This window comes from Silurus meridionalis, chromosome 15, assembly GCF_014805685.1.
Source record: "Silurus meridionalis isolate SWU-2019-XX chromosome 15, ASM1480568v1, whole genome shotgun sequence".
In the NCBI taxonomy this organism is placed as follows: Eukaryota; Metazoa; Chordata; class Actinopteri; order Siluriformes; family Siluridae; genus Silurus; species Silurus meridionalis.
This window is the reverse complement of record NC_060898.1, coordinates 9,707,501-9,726,530: the sequence shown is the minus strand read 5'-3', so window position 1 is coordinate 9,726,530 and position 19,030 is coordinate 9,707,501. Positions and strand designations below refer to the sequence as shown.

At 40.6% G+C, this 19,030-nt stretch overlaps 1 protein-coding gene across 12 annotated transcripts in view; it reads right to left on the bottom strand.

Annotated features, from left to right (window-relative positions):
* Positions 1-19,030, bottom strand: part of rapgef6 (Rap guanine nucleotide exchange factor (GEF) 6) — a 147,111-nt gene that overhangs the window by 10,163 nt on the left and 117,918 nt on the right. For 11 of the 12 annotated variants that reach the window (XR_006927941.1, XM_046867185.1, XM_046867190.1 and 8 more), the window contains 5 exons: positions 16,537-16,660; positions 14,306-14,329; positions 13,698-13,915; positions 5,925-6,104; positions 42-164 (listed from right to left, as the gene is read on the bottom strand). Coding sequence is in view for 11 of the 12 variants with exons in the window: in XM_046867185.1 (XP_046723141.1) it covers positions 42-164; positions 5,925-6,104; positions 13,698-13,915; positions 14,306-14,329; positions 16,537-16,660 (669 nt within the window). In the remaining variant the exon portion in view is untranslated. Of the gene's footprint in view, positions 1-41; positions 165-5,924; positions 6,105-10,368; positions 13,222-13,697; positions 13,916-14,305; positions 14,330-16,536; positions 16,661-19,030 lie in introns of those variants that run through there. The other variant, XM_046867193.1, reaches the window with a different exon arrangement.

Here is a 19,030-nt window from a genome sequence, read left to right as displayed (position 1 = left end):
TAATAATAATAACAACGAAGATTGTATTAACAAACTTTTACCTAGGGAACCCTGTAGGGGCAATGTCTGACTAGACTGAATGGAGGTGAGGACCTCATTCCTCTTTTCATTGCACTGATCTACTAAGACAGATGTTTTCTTCAATACCTGGGGTGGGCTGAAACCTGTAAAACACAGGAGTACACAGGTGAATTGAATTAATCAAAACTGACGTATCAAAACTATTATTAAAATAAAAATCTCAAGCAAAAAATCCAGATATTAAATAGGAATAACATTACATAGGAATAACATTCATTAAATGTATCTGTCAGTAAAGAGGCCAGCTTTTGACAACATTGATTTCATGCTAGACTAGAAAATGTTGGAATAAGGTGGAATAAGTAATCAGTTCTCTGCTGGCCCAGGTGTTATCTGACTGATCATTATTAGTTTGTTAAGGTCAATGGTGAATTCTGTACACTTAGTATGTGTTCCACCTGCTGCCCTAGATCAAGCTGGAACATACTGATGGTGATCAGACCACCGTTCACCAAAGCCTGTTTCAAATTAGTATACGGTTATATCCTCTGACTAAGATTCAGACTGGCGAGTTTGTGCATGTGTCATGCATAAAGAATAATTGATTTTTCCACTTTGTTTATATCACTGACTTTGCTAAGTGGAAACAAAGTGGAAAAATCAATTATTCTTTATGCATGAGCAAGCATTGAGCGACCTACTTAAAGAATATTAGTTTACGGCTGTCAGGGATCCACCAGCCACACCTTCACTTATCACTCGAAGCCACTCTCCCACTTACTAATCAGCTACACCTGGCCCTCATCAGCTCCCATGCTATATAACCTCCGTCCTCCACCAGCTCATTGTCCGTTCTACAGCTTAGGCAATAGAACACTGTCGGACTACTCAAGCTACTCGGTATTGTTTATTTGTTGGCTACGTGACTCTAGGTGTTTTGTTTTTGCTTCTGCCTGATCACAGCTCTTACCTGGTTTAGCAACCTGGGGTTTCCTTTTTGTGTTTTGCCCTGTTTTTTTCTCTATTAAAAGCCTTGTGGATTTCACTTCGGTTTCCGGCACGTTCTTTTGCCTGACAGAAGAACGGACCTTCACAAACGGAGGGGCACCTAACACGGAAGGAAAGAAACAGCGTTACCTCAGCATGGAGGACCAGCCCGCTGCCGCGTCCGGGTTAGCGGAGGACCAGCCCGTTGCCACGTCCGAGTTCGTGAGGGAGCTCACCGCCGCGCTTCGAGAGGCTTTCTGGCCGGAAGCCGCACACCAAACTCCTCCACCATCCGGCAGCCCGATAGCTCTCCCAGCGTCTTTTTCCGGAAATGCGGCGGAATGTCATGGCTTCCTGCTCCAGGCGGCCATCTACATCGAGATGCGACCACAATGTTTTCCTAGCGAACGAGCAAAGGTTGCGTTTCTGATTTCGCTGCTCACTGGAAGAGCACTAGCAAGGGCAAGAGCGCTCTGGAGCGCAGCGAGCCCGGCCCTGACGTCATACGCCGCTTTCACTAATCATTTCACCGAGGTATTTAGCACCGCCCCCGGGGATACCTCAACCGCTGATCAGCTGCTCAACCTCCACCAGGGGACAGACAGCGTGTCGAGTTACAGCCTCCACTTCCGCACTCTGGTGGCATCTGCTGGTTGGGATGAGAAGGCGCTGTTGGCTGTATATCGCAGAGGCCTAAATCAGGAGCTCCGGCTGGCGATGGCCACTTATGATGACTCTCTGGGGCTTGAGGCATTTATTCAGAGATCCATCCGAGTCTCTCAACACCTGGCAGCCTGCAAATCCCCCGAGGTCGAACCAGCACAGGCTATGGCAGCGCCAACAACTCCAGAACCCGAACCCATGCAACTCGGGTCACAGCGGCTGTCTCGGCAAGAAAGGGAGCGCCGGTAGGCGGCCGGAGCTTGCCTCTACTGTGGAGAGAGAGGATATCGCGTGGCCCAATGTCCTGTGAGGCCTCCTCGTTGGACGGTGAGTGCTGTCACGCTTTCGTCTGACATTACTCATCTGTCTACGCTCAGGGTCACCTTGGTAACCCCTGCTCCTCTCTCTATCGGCTAATGCCCTAGTTGACTCAGGATCCGCGGGGAACTTCATCTCCCAGGCGTGTCTAGAACGCCTCCAGCTATGCCGTCCAGACCATCCAGGGACGACCATTAGGGAAGGGCAAGGTGAAGTACTGTGCTCCACTTATCGTCCTCCAAGTCGGAGTACTTCACCAAGAAGAAATTCAACTTCTCGTACTGGAGGATTCGACAGTGGACGTGATCCTGGGTCGTCCCTGGTTAGCCAAGCACTCCCCTACTTGTTCCTGGGACCCGTGCGACATCTTGGAGTGGAGCCCCGCCTGCCGACACAAGTGTTTACGTCCACTCCCGACTCCCCTCCGGACCGTCTTAACCCTGGCAGCTACTCAAGTGGAAGGAGCTCCCCAACCCGCTCAGGTGGAGATCTCGCATGAATATCGGGCCTTCTCTGACGTCTTTAGTGAGAAGGCCGCCACTCAGTTACCCCCACACCGGCCGTGGGACTGTGCCATTGATCTAAAGCCTGGGGCTAAGCTACCAAAGGGCCGGGTCTACCCCTTGTCAGCCCCGGAACACCAAGCAATGGAGGGCTACATCCAACAGGCCCTCCGACAGGGCTTTATCACCCAGTCTTCCTCCCCGGCGGCCTCTAGCTTTTTCTTTGTGGCAAAAAAGGACGGTGGTTTGCGCCCTTGCATTGACTACAGGGGCCTTAATACACAGATCGCCCCGCTTCCGTACCCGCTCCCCCTGGTCCCAGCGGCCTTGGAAGAACTACGTGAGGCTCGCGTCTTTACCAAGCCGGTATCTCCGAAGCGCGTACAACCTGGTGCGCATCCGCGAAGGGGACGAGTGGAAGACGGCGTTCATTACTCCCTCTGGTCACTATGAGTATCGGGTCATGCCGTATGGCCTTTCCATTGCTCCGGCGGTCTTTCAAAACTGTATGAACGAGGTTTTCCGTCCCTTCCTCCATCGGTTCGTAATTGTTTACATCGACAACATCCTGATCTACTCCAGGACGCTGCACGAACACCACAAGCACGTCACCCAGGTCCTAGCCCGGCTGCGAGAACACCGACTATATCTCAACCTTCCCAAGTGTGAATTCCATCGCTCGGAGATACAGTTCCTGGGTTACAACATCAACGCAGCAGGCATCAGGATGGATGAAAGGAAGGTGATGGCCGTGACGGGATTGGCCTGCTCCCACCTCAATCAAGGAACTCCAGAGGTTTCTTGGCTTCGCCAACTTCTACCGCCGGTTCATTGGAGGTTTCAGCCTGGTTACCGCCTCACTCACGTCTCTCCTGTGAGGAAAAGCCAAGACCCTCTCCTGGACCCCAGAAGCACAAAAGGCCTTCGAGGAGCTACGCACGAGGTTCTGTACCGCCCGCTTCTCCATCATCCTGACCCCAGCTCCCATTTGTCGCCGAGGTGGACGATCTTCCACGGGCGTAGGGGCCACCCTCTCCCAGCATTCAGGGAATCCCCCTCAACTCCATCCTTGCGCCTACTTCTCAAAAAAGCTGTCTCCAGCGGAACTGAATTACGACATCGGTAACCGGTACCTCCTAGCCATCAAACTGGCCCTGGAGGAGTGGAGACACTGGCTGGAGGGGGCTGTCCATCCTTTCATAGTCATCACGGATCACAAGAACCTTCAGTACCTCCGTGAGGCCAAGCGCCTAAATCCCCGTCAGGCACGGTGGGCTCTCTTTTTTACTCAGTTTAACTTCACCATCACCTATCGACCAGGCTCAAAGAATGGCAAGGCCGATGCTCTCTCCAGGGTGTATGGACCTGAGGAACCCACCGAGCCTGGGCCTATCTTGCCTCTGGTTCAGGGGCGATACTGGTGGCCAGGTATGAGCAACACAGTGGCCGAGTTCGTCCGAGGCTGCAACATCTGTGCCATCTCAAAAACTCCCCGACATCTACCAATGGGCAAACTCGTCCCCCTACCTACTCCACAAAGGCCGTGGTCTCATATCGGCACAGACTTTGTCACAGACCTGCCACGGTCGGAGGGCTTCACCTGTGTTCTCTTGGTCGTCGATCGGTTCTCCAAGGCCTGCCGCTTTGTCCCTCTCCGAGGCCTCCCCACAGCTCTGGAAACCGCGGAGGTGCTCTTCCATCACGTCTTCCGCAACTACGGCCTCCCTGAGGAGATAGTGTCTGACCGGGGCTCTCAGTTCACCTCACACGTCTGGAGGGCGTTTTTCCGACTACTGGGAGTCACCGTCAACCTGTCATCCGGTTACCACCCCCAGTCGAACGGCCAGACCGAGCGGAAGATCCAAGAGCTGGGGAGGTACCTGAGGACATATTGCCATCAGGACCAGGAAGAGTGGAGCCGGTTCCTGCCCTGGGCGGAGTACGCACAGAACTCGTTGCGCCAAGACACCACAGGTCTCACCCCTTTTCAATGCGTGTTGGGGTTCCAACCCCCACTGTTTCCCTGGTCCGATGAGCCCTCCAATGTGCCCGCGGTGGACCACTGGTTCCGGGAGAGCGTCTGGACATGGGATGCTGCACACACTCAGCTGCGCAGGGCAGTGAGGGAAACCCAGCGACATGCGGATGCACGAAGGTCGGAGGCCCCCGCTTACAGGCCCGGAGACTGGGTCTAGCTATCCACCAGAGATCTCCGACTGTGGCTTCCCTGTCGGAAGTTGAGCCCCCGGTACTTTGGGCCGTTCAGGATCAAAAGGCAGGTCAACGAGGCGGCATACCGTCTGGAACTCCCGCCACAGTACCGGATACACCCCACCTTCCACGTGTCACTTCTCAAGCCACACCATCCACCATCTGCCCAACGCCCCAGCGAGGTCAGGCTCCCTCCGCCGTCGCTCGTCGTCGGGGCAGGGTGCTGGAATACCTCGTGGACTGGGAGGGCTACGGCCCTGAGGAACGATCATGGGTGGCGAGGCAGAACATATTGGATCCAGCGCTCCTGGAGGAGTTCCACGCCGCTCATCCGCATCGGCCAGCGCCCCGGGGTCGAGGTCGACCCAGACGCAGGGTTAGGGCGTCGGGAGCCGCCCCTGGGGGAGGGGGTACTGTCAGGGATCCACCAGCCACACCTTCACTTATCACTCCAAGCCACTCTCCCACTTACTAATCAGCTACACCTGGCCCTCATCAGCTCCCATGCTATATAACCTCCGTCCTCCACCAGCTCATTGTCCGTTCTACAGCTTAGGCAATAGAACACTGTCGGACTACTCAAGCTACTCGGTATTGTTTATTTGTTGGCTACGTGACTCTAGGTGTTTTGTTTTTGCTTCTGCCTGATCACAGCTCTTAAGTGGTTTAGCAACCTGGGGTTTCCTTTTTGTGTTTTGCCCTGTTCTTTTCTCTATTAAAAGCCTTGTGGATTTCACTTCGGTTTCCGGCACGTTCTTTTGCCTGACAACGGCTAAATCCTCTGACTAAGATACGGATTGGACAATTTGCCTCTGTGAGCAGGTATCGTTAGCCAAGCACAAGGCTCAAAATGACTCAGGGTCCATAATTAATGATTAATTTAAAAGATGGAATGTTTAGTATAATCTATTAAAATTAGAGAAGAAATACAACCAATAATGTGATCAACATTAATAAGATATATTCAAGATAAATCTTTTACAAATTAGAGTCAGATTAAAAATTTAAATTTCAATTAATGTAACAAATTGCAATCCATTTTAGTAATCTTTTACAGCAGCACGAGAAAGACCAATGGCAGTGGATTCCTTATTGGGCCATTGGGTAGGGTACCCTACACTAGTGATTATAAAATAAGAGCTTGATGGGATTTATTTAAAATACAGCATAGCAAATAACTGATGGTGGAGTCATCCAAGCTGTGTGAATGTTTATACTCACTGTGCGCAATCATAAGGTCTTTGGTAATGCTTTTCTTTCGTAGAGGATAGAGGCTGACAGGGTTAATTTGTAAGACCTGGGAGACACGGTTGTGTGACTTGCCGGAGGTCAAAGATGAGCGGGTGAACACAGGAGACAAGTCAGATTTGGTGGACCTCCTTTCAATCAGGTTTTTAGATACTGCAGGAACAATACACAGGTGATTTACAAATAATAATTGGGTAAATTACATGAAATGGAAAATGAAATGTTTCCAATAGCTATTCCAATAACTATTTTATATAAACAAATAGATAGACCAATCCATTTATTTATTTTATTTTGAATAATAATGTTTGCAAATTAAAATTGTTTGGAACTTATTACAACAATCTAAGACAAATAGAAACAAACAATATAAGTAGACTTAGAGTTATGCGCAGGTCTATATGCATAGAGATTACCAACAGTGATGCAACAAGTAGATGTCAAAAGTTTGAAAACACCTAGTCTTTTATGGTTTTTGAGACATATGCATGTTCCTTTTTATTCATTTGCAATAAACTGGTTAAAGGGCAAAATCACACAAGACTTAGACAGTAAATTAATGGAAGGATGTTCTGTGAACAGATAAGTCCAAATATGACATTTCTTTGCTTTAAGATAACTTATGTATAAGAAGAGCTGTTACAAGACTGCCTCAGACCCACATTCAGCTTTGGGACAAACTGGGTCACAAGATCAGTAATAAATACACATAATTAATTTATATATATATATTTTTTTGTTCTATAACTCTTACATTCTTTAAAGCTGCTATAAGGCAATGTTCATTGTAAAAAGCGCTAAAGAAATAAACTTCAAGGTCAGAAATAAACATTTAACTATTGAAGAACACTTTGGGCAAATTTTACAAAATACATCAAAATGTTTCAGCTGAATGTTGTCTTAATGCTATCTTGATGCCATGAATGTCTAAAGCCAGTAGTGGGCGGTCAGGGCCAGAAAAGCCTTCTCTGCTGGCCTAAACACTATCAGAAGCACAGACCTACATTTACAACCTAAATTCTAATATTTGTTTCATGATTATATGAAAGCTAATGGTGAACATGCTGCAAATATATAATACGAATATCTGTGGTAGTATTGAACAATATATCGGTACTAGAAAGTATCGCACTGCTTTTAAAAATTATACGATTCCCCATTTTATTATGTATATTTAGTATTTTAAGTGTGACAACTGTCGTTTCGAGGGTTTGAAAATAGGGGCATTGCGTAGGCAGCGCACTGTTGCTACGGCACATTGAGTGCATGACAAATAGTTTTTTTTCTCAGATGCACTCTAGTACAGAAGTCCTAAGAAGTCAGGAATCATATTATTTTTCTTGCTTTTTCGTGATTTAGACATAATTGTCTCACCATAACAAAGGTTTTTTTCTTATTATTACAACTTAATTTCCTTGTGATCAGTACTTAATTTTTCTGGGTATTCAGCACAATACAGGCAGCATCATCACAGCATCATGAAGCCAACCCATAATCCAGATTCAGAATCAGGTTTGGCTCAGCTGTTGGTGACTTTCAAAATTACAGACATAAATAACACTACAAAATTTACAATACAGACTAAACAAGACAACACAGATTAAGTAAGATATACACCAGAAGCATTTACAAGGCATACGAATTTGTTCATCGTGAGAAAACAGGGTTTAACATGTTCACAAGAAAAATAAGTTGTGATCATGAGAAAAAAGAAAGAAAAATATATTACATAATGCACTGACTCTTAGGACTTCCATACTCCAGCTTTCATGGTGAGGAAACTAGAGGCATAACTCCAAATACAGGTACTCTTTGTGAACATCCACAGCTTGTAGACCAGACATGGGCAAACTACGACCCCTACAGCCTGCTAAACGTGATCAAATTCTATTAAAATAGGTACGGGCAAACATTGTTAATAAATTACCTTTCCTCTGTAATGCCCACGTTTCCCCTAAATATGTCGTGAGAAAAACCACGGACATCACAAATCGCATTATTTTTGTTAAAACATAGTCTGACAGCTGCCAAAATATTTTATAATTTTTTATATATTTTTTATTTATATATTAATTTTACTTTATTTTAGTTCAAAGAGTTCTACTCTGTTTCAGCAGACAAAAAACACCTATTATTTGAAGAATTTCTGTTATCGGAATCATTTTGAAGTAACAATTTTGGTATCGTGACAACACTAGTCTTTGGTAATATAAATGTCTCTATTTTAGGTAACATTCTCAATGTTCTCAAGATGCTAAGATTTAGGTTAATACAGTGCCTTGCAAAAGTATTGACCCCCCTTGGCGTTTTTCCTATTTTGTTGCCTTACAGCTTGGAATTAAAATAGATTTTTATTTGAATTTCATGTAATGGACATACACAAAATAGTCCAAATTGGTGAAGTGAAATGAAAAAAAGAACTTGTTTCAAAAAATTCAAAAAAATAATTAACGGAAAAGTGGTGCATGCATATGTATTCCCCCCTTTGCTTTTAAGCCTCTAAATAAGATCTGGTGCAACCAATTACCTTCAGAAGTCACGTAATTACTTAAATAAAGTCCACCCGTGTGCAATCTAAGTGTCACATGATCTCAGAATATATATATATATATATATATATATATATATATATATATATATATATATATATATATATATATATATATATATACACCTGTTCTGAAAGGCCCCAGAGTCTGCAACACCACTAAGCAAGGGGCACCACCAAGCAAGCATTTTTGCCCATTCTTCAAGGCAAAACTGCTCCAGCTCCTTCAAGTTGGATGGGTTCCACTGGTGTACAGCAATATTTAAGTCATACCACAGATTCTCAATTGATTGAGGTTTGCTTGACTAGGCCATTCCAAGACATTTAAATGTTTCAAACATTTAAATGTCTTGGAATGGCCTAGTCAAAGCCCAGGCCTTAAAAGTGGTAGGCATGTTGTGTAAATCAAATGATACAAACCCCCCAAAAAATCAATTTTAATTCCAGGTTGTAAGACAACAAAATAGGAAAAATGCCAGGGGGGGTCAATACTTTTGCAAGGCACTGTATATAGGACTGTGGTAAAACCTGCGATGTTGTATGGTTTTGAGACAGTGTCATTGAGTAAAAAAGGTGGCGCTGGAGGTAGCAGAGCTGAAGAGATTTTTGTTGGGAGTGACGAGGATGGACAGGATTAGAAATGAGTTTATTAGAGGGACAGCGCATGTAGGACATTTTACAGACAAGGTGAGGGAGACATTATTGAGATGGTTTGGACATGTGCAGAGGAGGGACATGGAGTATATCGGTAAAAGAATGCTGAGGATGTAGCTCCCCACTCACACCACTCTTTCAAGACAACACTTTAGTACAACCCAAATTTCAGAAAAGTTGGGATGCTGTATGAAATGTAAATACAGTGGAACCCGGTTATGTCGATGTCCTAGGGGGTCGCCAAAAAGCATCGAGGTAACCGATGATCGAGATAAACAAAAACAAAATGGCGGCAGTATATTAACGTGCTTGAAATTTCTTTATGTACATGATGTGCGTTAATAAATGAGAATGTGCATGCACGTGTTTTTGAAGGTTTTTTCCACAACAGCTTTGCTGTGATTTGTTTGATGAAGGCATGCTATAAAAAAGTACATATGTTTGTTAACAACAAAAGGCATAAGTGCACCTACTAACAGCAGAGATTTACCAGTATACAATACAAACCACCGTCCATTCTCCATACAAACCTTTATTATATTCTCCAACATTATAAATACACAGATCGCTCAAAAAAAAAAAAAACACAGCGGCTGCACAGTGCCGTCTCACATTTAGTCCACATGTGGAAAAAAAAGAAAAATAAACAGTAACTAAGTTTCTGAAAACTTGTGACCATCAGGCTGAAGTAATCCGCACAAACACACAAAGCAAAGAAAAAAACCCCGGAAGATCCAAAACCGAACCCGAAACCAAAAACGAGGGACAGAAAAGTCTCAAACGTGAACGGCCGAAGGGGGCGTGGCAGGTGCTCGGCCGCTTTCTCTGAAGCTCCGGCTTCAACTCCTTACCGAGAGAGCCGTGCTCCTTACCGAGCGGGCGAGCAGGGTAAGGAGCACGGCTCTCTCGGTAAGAAGTGATGCACGCGCTCCCGTTCATCGCATAACATTTAAAAAAAAAAATGCATATGTGCACTAACTAACAGCAGAGATTCACCAGTATACAATACAAACACCTGTAGTATCTGTAAGGTTTGATTTTTCCGCCACTTTCGCGAGTTCTTCTGCGGCTGCACAGTGCCGATCGACATAACTGACGTTAAAATTTCTAATTTTCCCCCCTTGTGCTCGAGATATCAGGGTTCCGCGACATAAAAAAAGTCGATATAACCGATAAAAAATGCGTAGAAAAAGCGAGAATTTGGCGGTTCCACTTCAAAAACGTCGACTTAATAGGGTTGTCGAGATAACCGAGGGCGAGATAACCGGGATAACCGGGTTCCACTGTAATGCAATGCAATAATGACAATCTTATAACCCCATATTTTATTGACAATATAACATAGAAAACAAAAAATTTTTACATTTAGAAAATGTTCTTTTTTTTTTTTATTTAATGGGCACAACACATCTCAAATAAGTTGGGGGTAGGGGCAAAAATAAGGTAGAGCTTCACCAATCTGCAAAAAACTGTCTACAGATTGTGAAACAATTTCAGAATAATGTTCCCATTAATAAATAATAAATAAAATAATAAACAATAAATAATGTGTTCCTAGATGCATAAAGACTTGTTAAAAGAAGAGGGTATGCTGCACAGTGGTAAATATAGCCCTGTCCCAACTTTTTTGTGAAGTGTTGCAGCCATCAAATAAAAAATTACCTTACTTTTTTCAGAAATGGTACATTTCCTCAGTCAAAGCATTTTATATGCTTTCTATTTTTTATTGTGAATAAAATGTGTTTATGAGATTTGCACATCATTATATTATATTTTTGTTTACATTGTATACAACATCCCAATTGTTTAAGAATTGGGGATGTGATTTATCCCACCAGTAAATTCTGTGCACAAATATCTGTCTAGGCACAATATTAACTGTCTGTTCTGGGATCTGCTGTAGCTACATAAACTAATTAAATTTAATAAAGTGAAAGTCATACTGTTAAAATAAAGTTACATATTATTGATATATGTGTAGCTGAAATGGGGAGACATTTTCACTCTGACAAAGAACCACCAGATGTTTAACATTGTAATCCTACTTTCCAACACCATAAACAAGTTTGTTCTTCCTTGGACAAAGGTGCAATTAAAAGACCAGCAAGTATGATTCAGAAAAGGTGTTCTACTTGATGCATTTCAGAAGATGGGTGGTGGTTTCCACCTGATTCTACAATTAAGATATCTTAATTGGTTTGAATGATCCCGACCGTTTTGTCAGCTACTGGATAAAAAGTTATATGTGCATTCACATAACTGAGTGTCAACAGTACATATACATTTTTTTTCATTGTCCATTTTGAGGTTTGCATTCCAAGGACACACATTCCAATTAAAAAAAGAAGGAATATAAGGCCACTGCCATATTTTCTTATTGACTGTTTTAACACTCTGATTGACTGTTCTAATGTCTAACACTCCTACTATGGCACTTTTTGAGGAGCATCTGACCATTGCTACCAACATAGAGTCAAGTCAAGTTTATTTCTATAGCGCTTTTCACAACAGACATTGTCTGTGCATTTATTCCTGATGAGCAAGCCATGGTGACAGTGGCAAGGAGAAACTCCCTTAGATGTTATGAGGAAGAAACCTTGAGAAGAACCAGACTCAAAAGGGGAACCCATCCTCATTTGGGTGCCATCAAGAGTGTGATTATACTCGAGGCTTGCATCTTTTATGTTTTCTGATGTTCATGTACAATTTTATATATAGTTATTGTTTTATTTGTGCAGCAATTTTTGAATGACTGGATGGCAGAAAAATAAATTATCTGATAATGCTTAATAAAATGTATTGCAGCCAGAAATAAGGCAACAGCACATGTAGATTGAGCTACTGATTGAAATGAAATACCCCCAGCGGATGCTCCATATCTCAAAAAAGTTGGGATAGGAGCAACAAAAGGCAGAGGTTCGACAATCTGCAAAAAACAGAGCATCCGGAAAGTACATCTGTTTACAGTGCATCTGGAAAGTATTCACAGTGCTTCACATTTTCCACATTTTATGTTAAGCTAATTCCAGAATTTATTAAATGTATTATTTTAGACAAAATTCTACAAACAATACCCCATAATGACAACAAGAAAGAAGTTTGTTTGAATTCTTTGCAAATTTATTGTAAATAAAAAAAGAATAATTATTTACAACCTTTGCCATGACACACAAAATTGTTTCCACTGATCCTCCTTAAGATGTTTCTACAACTTGAGTTGTAGTAAATTCAGTTAATTGGACATGATTTGAAAAGTCACACACTTGGCTTTATAAGGTCCCACAGTTAACAGAGCAAGTTCAAGGAATTGTCTGTAGACCTCTAAAACAGGATTGTATCGAGGCACAGATCTGGGGAAGGGTACAGAAAATATTCTCCAGCAATGAAGGTCCCAAAGGGCAAAGTGGCCTCTATCATCTGTAAATGGAAGAAGTTTGGAACTGCCAGGACTCAAACTGAACGATCGGGGAGAAGGCCATAGTCAGGGAGGTGACCCGATGGTCACTTTGAAAGAGCGCAATGAGAACCTTCCATAAAAACAACCAGCTCTGCAGCACTCCACCACACAGGCCTCTATGGCAGAGTGGCCAGACAGAAGCAACGCCTCAGTAAAAGACACATGACAGCCTGCCTGGAGTTTGCCAAATGGTACCTGAAGGAAACAAAAATATACACCTTTGGCCTGAAAGCCAAGTGTCTTATCTGGAGGAAACCAGGCACTGCTGGTCAATACCATCCTCCATCATGCTGTGGGAATGTGTTTCTGCATCAGGAACTGGGAGACTAGTCAGGATTGAGGGAAAGATGAATGCAACCATGTACAGAGACATCCTTGCTGAAAATCTGCTTCAGAGTGCTGTGGACCTCAGACTGTGGTGACCGTACATCTTCCCACAGAATAACAGCCATAAGCACCAGCCAAGATAACAAAGGAGTGGTTACGTGACAACTCCTTGAGTGGCCCAGCCAGAGCCCAGACTTGAACCTGATTGAACATCTCTGGAGAGATCTGAAAATAACTGTGCACTGACGTTTCCCATCCATCCTGATGGAGTTTAAGAGGTTCTGCTAAGAAGAATGGGAGAAACTGTTTAAAAATAGATGTGCCGAACTTGTAGCATCATACTCAAAAAAGACAAAGACAAAGGTGCCAAAGATTCTTTAACAAAGTACTAAACAAAGAAGGTGAATGTGTTTTACATTTTTCATACATTTGCAAAGATTTTAAACATAGACATAGATTTTAGACTTTTTTCGCATTGTCATTATGGGGTATTGTTTGTAGAATTTTGATGAAATTAATTAATTTTGGAATAAGGCTGTGACATAAAATGTGAAAAAAAGTTAAGGGCTATGAATACTTTCTGAATGCACTGTACAAGTTGTGAAATGATCTCAGAATAATGTTTATCACAAAAATGCGAAGACTAAATATCTCAATCTAGAACAACAAATGGATTTAATTAGTCTATGACTTCTGGTTAAAGCATTCACTTCGGTCACAAACATTTAAACAGCAAAAATAGGAGACTACTTAATCTCACAGGTACTGTAGGCTGGCTCACACTGCAGAGACAGAATCTGGAACTTCTCCTCATCTGTTTCCACCTGTAGCTGTACCAGGTACTGCCTGACCTTTCGGGCCATCTGTGCATCTTCATATAGCTTCTTGGCATTTAGCAATGAGCTGCGCCGTACATGCTTCTTATGTCCAGCCTGCACATCCAGCAGGTTGGAATTAGTACTTCCCTGGCTCAAGGACCTGAAGGAAAACCAGAGAAAGGGCTTGAGGAGATGTCCTATTAATATTATTCAGTAGCAGTAAGACAGAACTGACAGAGTAACACTGACAGAAAAACAAAAACAGAAAATAGATACAGAAATCATCAGTAACTGCTAAGACAATGCCCATTTCCACTTTTTTTTTTTTTTTTTTTACATTTTAATGCAGCTTTGATTAGATAAAAATTTATTTAAAACATGAATTAATATCCCGCTATCAGGATGAATGGAAAGTAATGTTAAATGCAGAAATCTAAAATAAGTAAAGATAAGTAACACAAAAAGTTAAAAGTTAAAAATTTTACAAAATATATTAAAGATTTTTAATTCTCATTTTACAAAAAGAGAAATTAGGTACATCGTGACTTACCCTAAACTCTTCCATCTCTTCTTTCTGGAGGCAAGCACCATGAAAAAGAAACAAAGGGGAATTCAAGGCAGAATCAGAAGGAGAATATGCACCAATTTGCAGAAATAGTATATGCAACAAAATCACACACACACACACACACACACACACACACACACACACACACACACACACACACACACACACACACACACACACACCCTAATCCTAGTAACAGCAAAAGAAAAACACCTCACTTAAGTCTGTGTACATAACATTGTAGCCACATACATTACAGTAGCTCATGAATTACAGCCATTTGCTATAAAGGTTTCAGGTCTTAGTGGTCTATATGATTCATTGATGCAGAGAAAAGGTGCCTGGACCCCTAAAATTGTTACAATTAATAAAAATAGTCACAAGTGGCAATCTGTAGATTTAAATTTTATTATTATTTTTATTATTATTATTATTATTATTATTATTATTATTATTATTATTATTATTATTATTTAAAACATTTATTTAATAAACAGAAACAGTTAAACACAGTGGAACATGTACCAAATTGCATTACATTGTAAAATTGTACATAACATTAACATTGTGTGTTTACAGTATATGTTGCATGAATAAGGGATTTTGATTTTATTAGTTGTTTTAGTCTTTTCAGATAAGTATTTTCTAACTATAGCAGAATCAGGACACATGCCTGCCACACTAGGCATATCACTAGTTGATGTCATTACAAAATGAAAAATGTATGTTTCTTTGCGATTAACACTGCATTTTCGTTTCCGCCTGCAATACAGTTTTTAGCCCATGTCTGGGAAAAAAGGGAGTGTTGACAGGTTATAGTTGGAACCATACATATTATTAAAGCTTGGTGATTAAACATAGTCGAATGCCCACTGAAACCTGATTCATTAAGATTATTCAGTGATTAGATAATAATAAAGACCACTTTAGAAAATCCATCCCCTCCAACTGTCCTTTCCATTTCCTAAACTAGAATACAGGACGAACAATTAAATATTGCATTGCTTTACAAATGCTCATACAAACAAATGGTCATTCACTGCAGTACTTTTTGGTTTGCCCTTTTAATCAACAGATGCAGTCTTCACAGGCAAAACCAAGAACACTTAATTAGAATTTCTGATTACTGGAAAAATTTGGGGACTCAAACTTAAGGTGCTAGAGTTGTTTTACACATTAAGATGTAAATATCAAGAAACCAAAAATTAAATTCTGATCTACTGTCTCATTAATATTCTTATCTCAAACCCAAATATTGTCAATGTATAGCCAAATAAATAAAATACTAAAAGTACGGTCCTTGCTGTCATTATAGTTTCAGAGGAGAAAAAGTATTCTTCATTAGCCCCAAAATTTTAATTGATCTCAGAATCTTGGGCTGCATCTGTCTTTCAGGTTCGTTTGGATCCATTTAGATGGCCATTAGTTAAACTTTTTTGTATAGAAATAGCAACAAAAAATTTAATAACTCGTTAAATAATGCAATATGCAGTATGATAATGCTATAAAAGTTTTTTTTTTTTTAATATGCAGGGATATCTTTAAAAGAATTACTAGCATGATTTCTTTTTTTTGTCGAAAAATACAGCATAACACATATGGTTATTTACAGTCGAAGCCAATTAGAACTCATCTACTGAAATTTATTAGCCAAAGATATATAGATATTAGGCCCACCCACTGCTGAAAAAGCAATAATTTGGCTTGCATAAAAAGTTCTTCTCACTCACCACAGTTTTTTATTGAGAATGATAGTTTAAAATGATCTTGTGAGCTCTCCTTTTTCCAGGAGAGTATGTTTTATTTCCTCTCATTGTTGTGCTTTACCACAAGCTTCAATAATGTGTTCGGATTTTAGGCACAAATTTGCCACCAAACACATCCCCTGTCCAGTCTATTCTCTGTTATCTGCATTTTCCTAAAACTTTAATTTGACAAACTAATAAGAGTGACCTATTTTCACGTATTCAAGATTTACATTTTTTCTACATGATTTGTTTTAAGGCAGAAAAACAATCATCATAATACGGTTTCAGCACCTTTGGCCTTTTGACACCTAAATTAAAAGAAATGGAATTGAACTGGGACATTCCTTTATTTATTTTTTTTTACTAAACAGTGATTTCATTAACGAAATAATTTCATACACATAAGAACAGCTATAAAAAAACAACAATCATCTTTCAGATTTTGGGAAAGCTCCAGAAACAAACCTCGGATGAAACATGACTGTTGGGTCCATGCTGGTGGTAGTCATTTGCACAACATGGCGAATCTCCTTGGCAATCATTCGTAGCTTTTCAAAGTTCACAAGGCCATCTACACTTGTGTCATTACCTTAGCAATTGTGAAAAAGGAAAACTTGGAATTATAAAATAAATAAATAAATAAATAAATAAATAAATAAATAAATATATATATATATATATATATATATATATATATATATATATATATATATATATATATATATATATAAACATTTGGCTGTAAAAGTAAAACAAATAAAACATATAATAATAATAAATAATAAATAATAAAACAAATGAAAACATACACACACATACACACACACACAGTGTATGTGGACACCTGCCTACACCTGAGCTTGAGCTTCTTGGACAAATCAATTCAAAACCATGGACATTACAATCAGAGTTGGGTGCACAAAATTGTGTGAAACATGCAGTAGAATTGAGAATACCCTTTACGAGGGGACTGGCCCAAAATCTGCTAAACAGTTACAGACCATTAACCCTCCTCCACCAAGCTTTAATGGTCTCTGCATAACCTAAATACACCAGTTAACATATTGAAGCAAGAAGCATCAATTAAGAGACTAAATCCCGACTGCTAGAGAGTCTAGTGGTAATATACAGCACACTAGCAAATTCTTATCTTTTAGTATTGCCATTCTGTGTCTATAAAGCTTGCATTGTTTTTGCTTGATTTTATGCACCTGATAGAAACAGGTGTGGGTGAAACACCTGACCTTAATAATAAACAGTTGTGTCCACATATATTTGGTCATATAGTGTATATTTAAACAGATCTCATCAGTGAAACAAAAGTCTCCAGCTGCTATGTGCATAATAAATATCTATAGTGAAAATATTGCACTGCACTTTCGCTTGCGCCATGTGTGTCTCCAACTAATATTCCAGTCGTCAGCCTTATTCACAGGAACAAGCATGGCTGCAAGTTTTCATTTAAGAAAAACAGTTCAACTTGAGTCCACTTTTTCCATAACCTCACCTAAACTGCATAGCTGTTCTTCAGCCAATTTAAATCCTCTTACTCAGCTATTTCTGTTTTAGTTAATTACTGTGTTTTAACCTAAATATGAAATGTATGCTTATAAGAACATGCTTGGTATAATTGGTTAATCATAGACCTAACTCTGATTCTACAAAATCCCTGACTTTGTTCAAGTGTAAAGCGAGCGCAAATGAAAAAAATGATGCTAGTTTGAAGCCAAAAGTCTCACCAAATTTTGTAAATTCATAAAAAAACAAACAATACATATTAAATATTTTTGAAAGCATTCTACTTTACAGCAGTACTTCCCATCTGCCAAAAATGTTTTTGCACAATACTGTAGGTAATAATATCAAGGGGCAACATTCCAAAATGAATTTAACTTCACACTGATAAAATTGTGTTGTCCCCTTCCCATGGTAGCAACAGGTCTAACAATATCCACCACCTAATTGGAATTCTTTGTTTTCGCCCAAAAGGCTTACACTTTCATTCTATCCATGTGGGTATTTAATTATTGAAGCAGAGCAGCAAGCTTTAAAAAAATTGGGAAAATGCTGACACTCAGAGCTAAAAATGGTTGAGGGCCGCTGGGAGAAATAATGTAGTTGCATCCTAATCTGCCCTTAAAAGCACTTTAATTGTAAGATGATGTCTTTTGTAGGTCAGCCCAAAGGGAATGTGGAAATGCAAACTGCAGAGATGAGAGATCACTGAGATTTACATTTTTGCACAGGGCTGACAAAAACCTATGCAGAAATATTGTTCAATTTAACTTTATTTGTATCACAATGGACATTGTTATAAAGCAGATTTACATAGATAAAAAGGTTATGAAGTTTTGGAATGTATAAGTTTAATGCCTGTATCTTTTTTCTGTATAAGTTTATAGTGAAGGGTGGTGCATAACTGATGTTCTTGGCTTGGTTCTAGCCTCTTGAACCAGAGATTTTTTCAAATAGTTATATAGATATAGAAATATTTGTTGGGCCCTGACCAACCTCCTTGTAATCAATCATGTTTTCATGGCTTCTTAGACAAATTCCATGGACAATTTTACATGGCTAAAATTTGCCTCAAAATCAAGGTTATAATCTGGCAAATAAAAAAAGTTCTCAAGCTATGAGCCAGTGCATTTAAAATGGCCCACTCGGTAGCACAGAGCTTAGAATTTTAGCTAGAGAGTTAACTACTCAAGCATGAGAGTTAGAAATTTGTCATTTTAGGTAAAATTAATGAACAGAGCAAGAGTTTTAATAAAGCTAGCATGCCAAATGCAGCCTTAAAAAAATAGAATAGAATAGAATAGCCTTTATTTGTCACATATACATTAGAGCACAGTGAAATTCGTTCTTCGCATATCCCAGCTTGCTCAGAAGCTGAGGTCAGAGCGCAGGGTCAGCCATGATACAGCGTCACTGGAGCATAGAGGGTTAAAGGGCTTGCTCA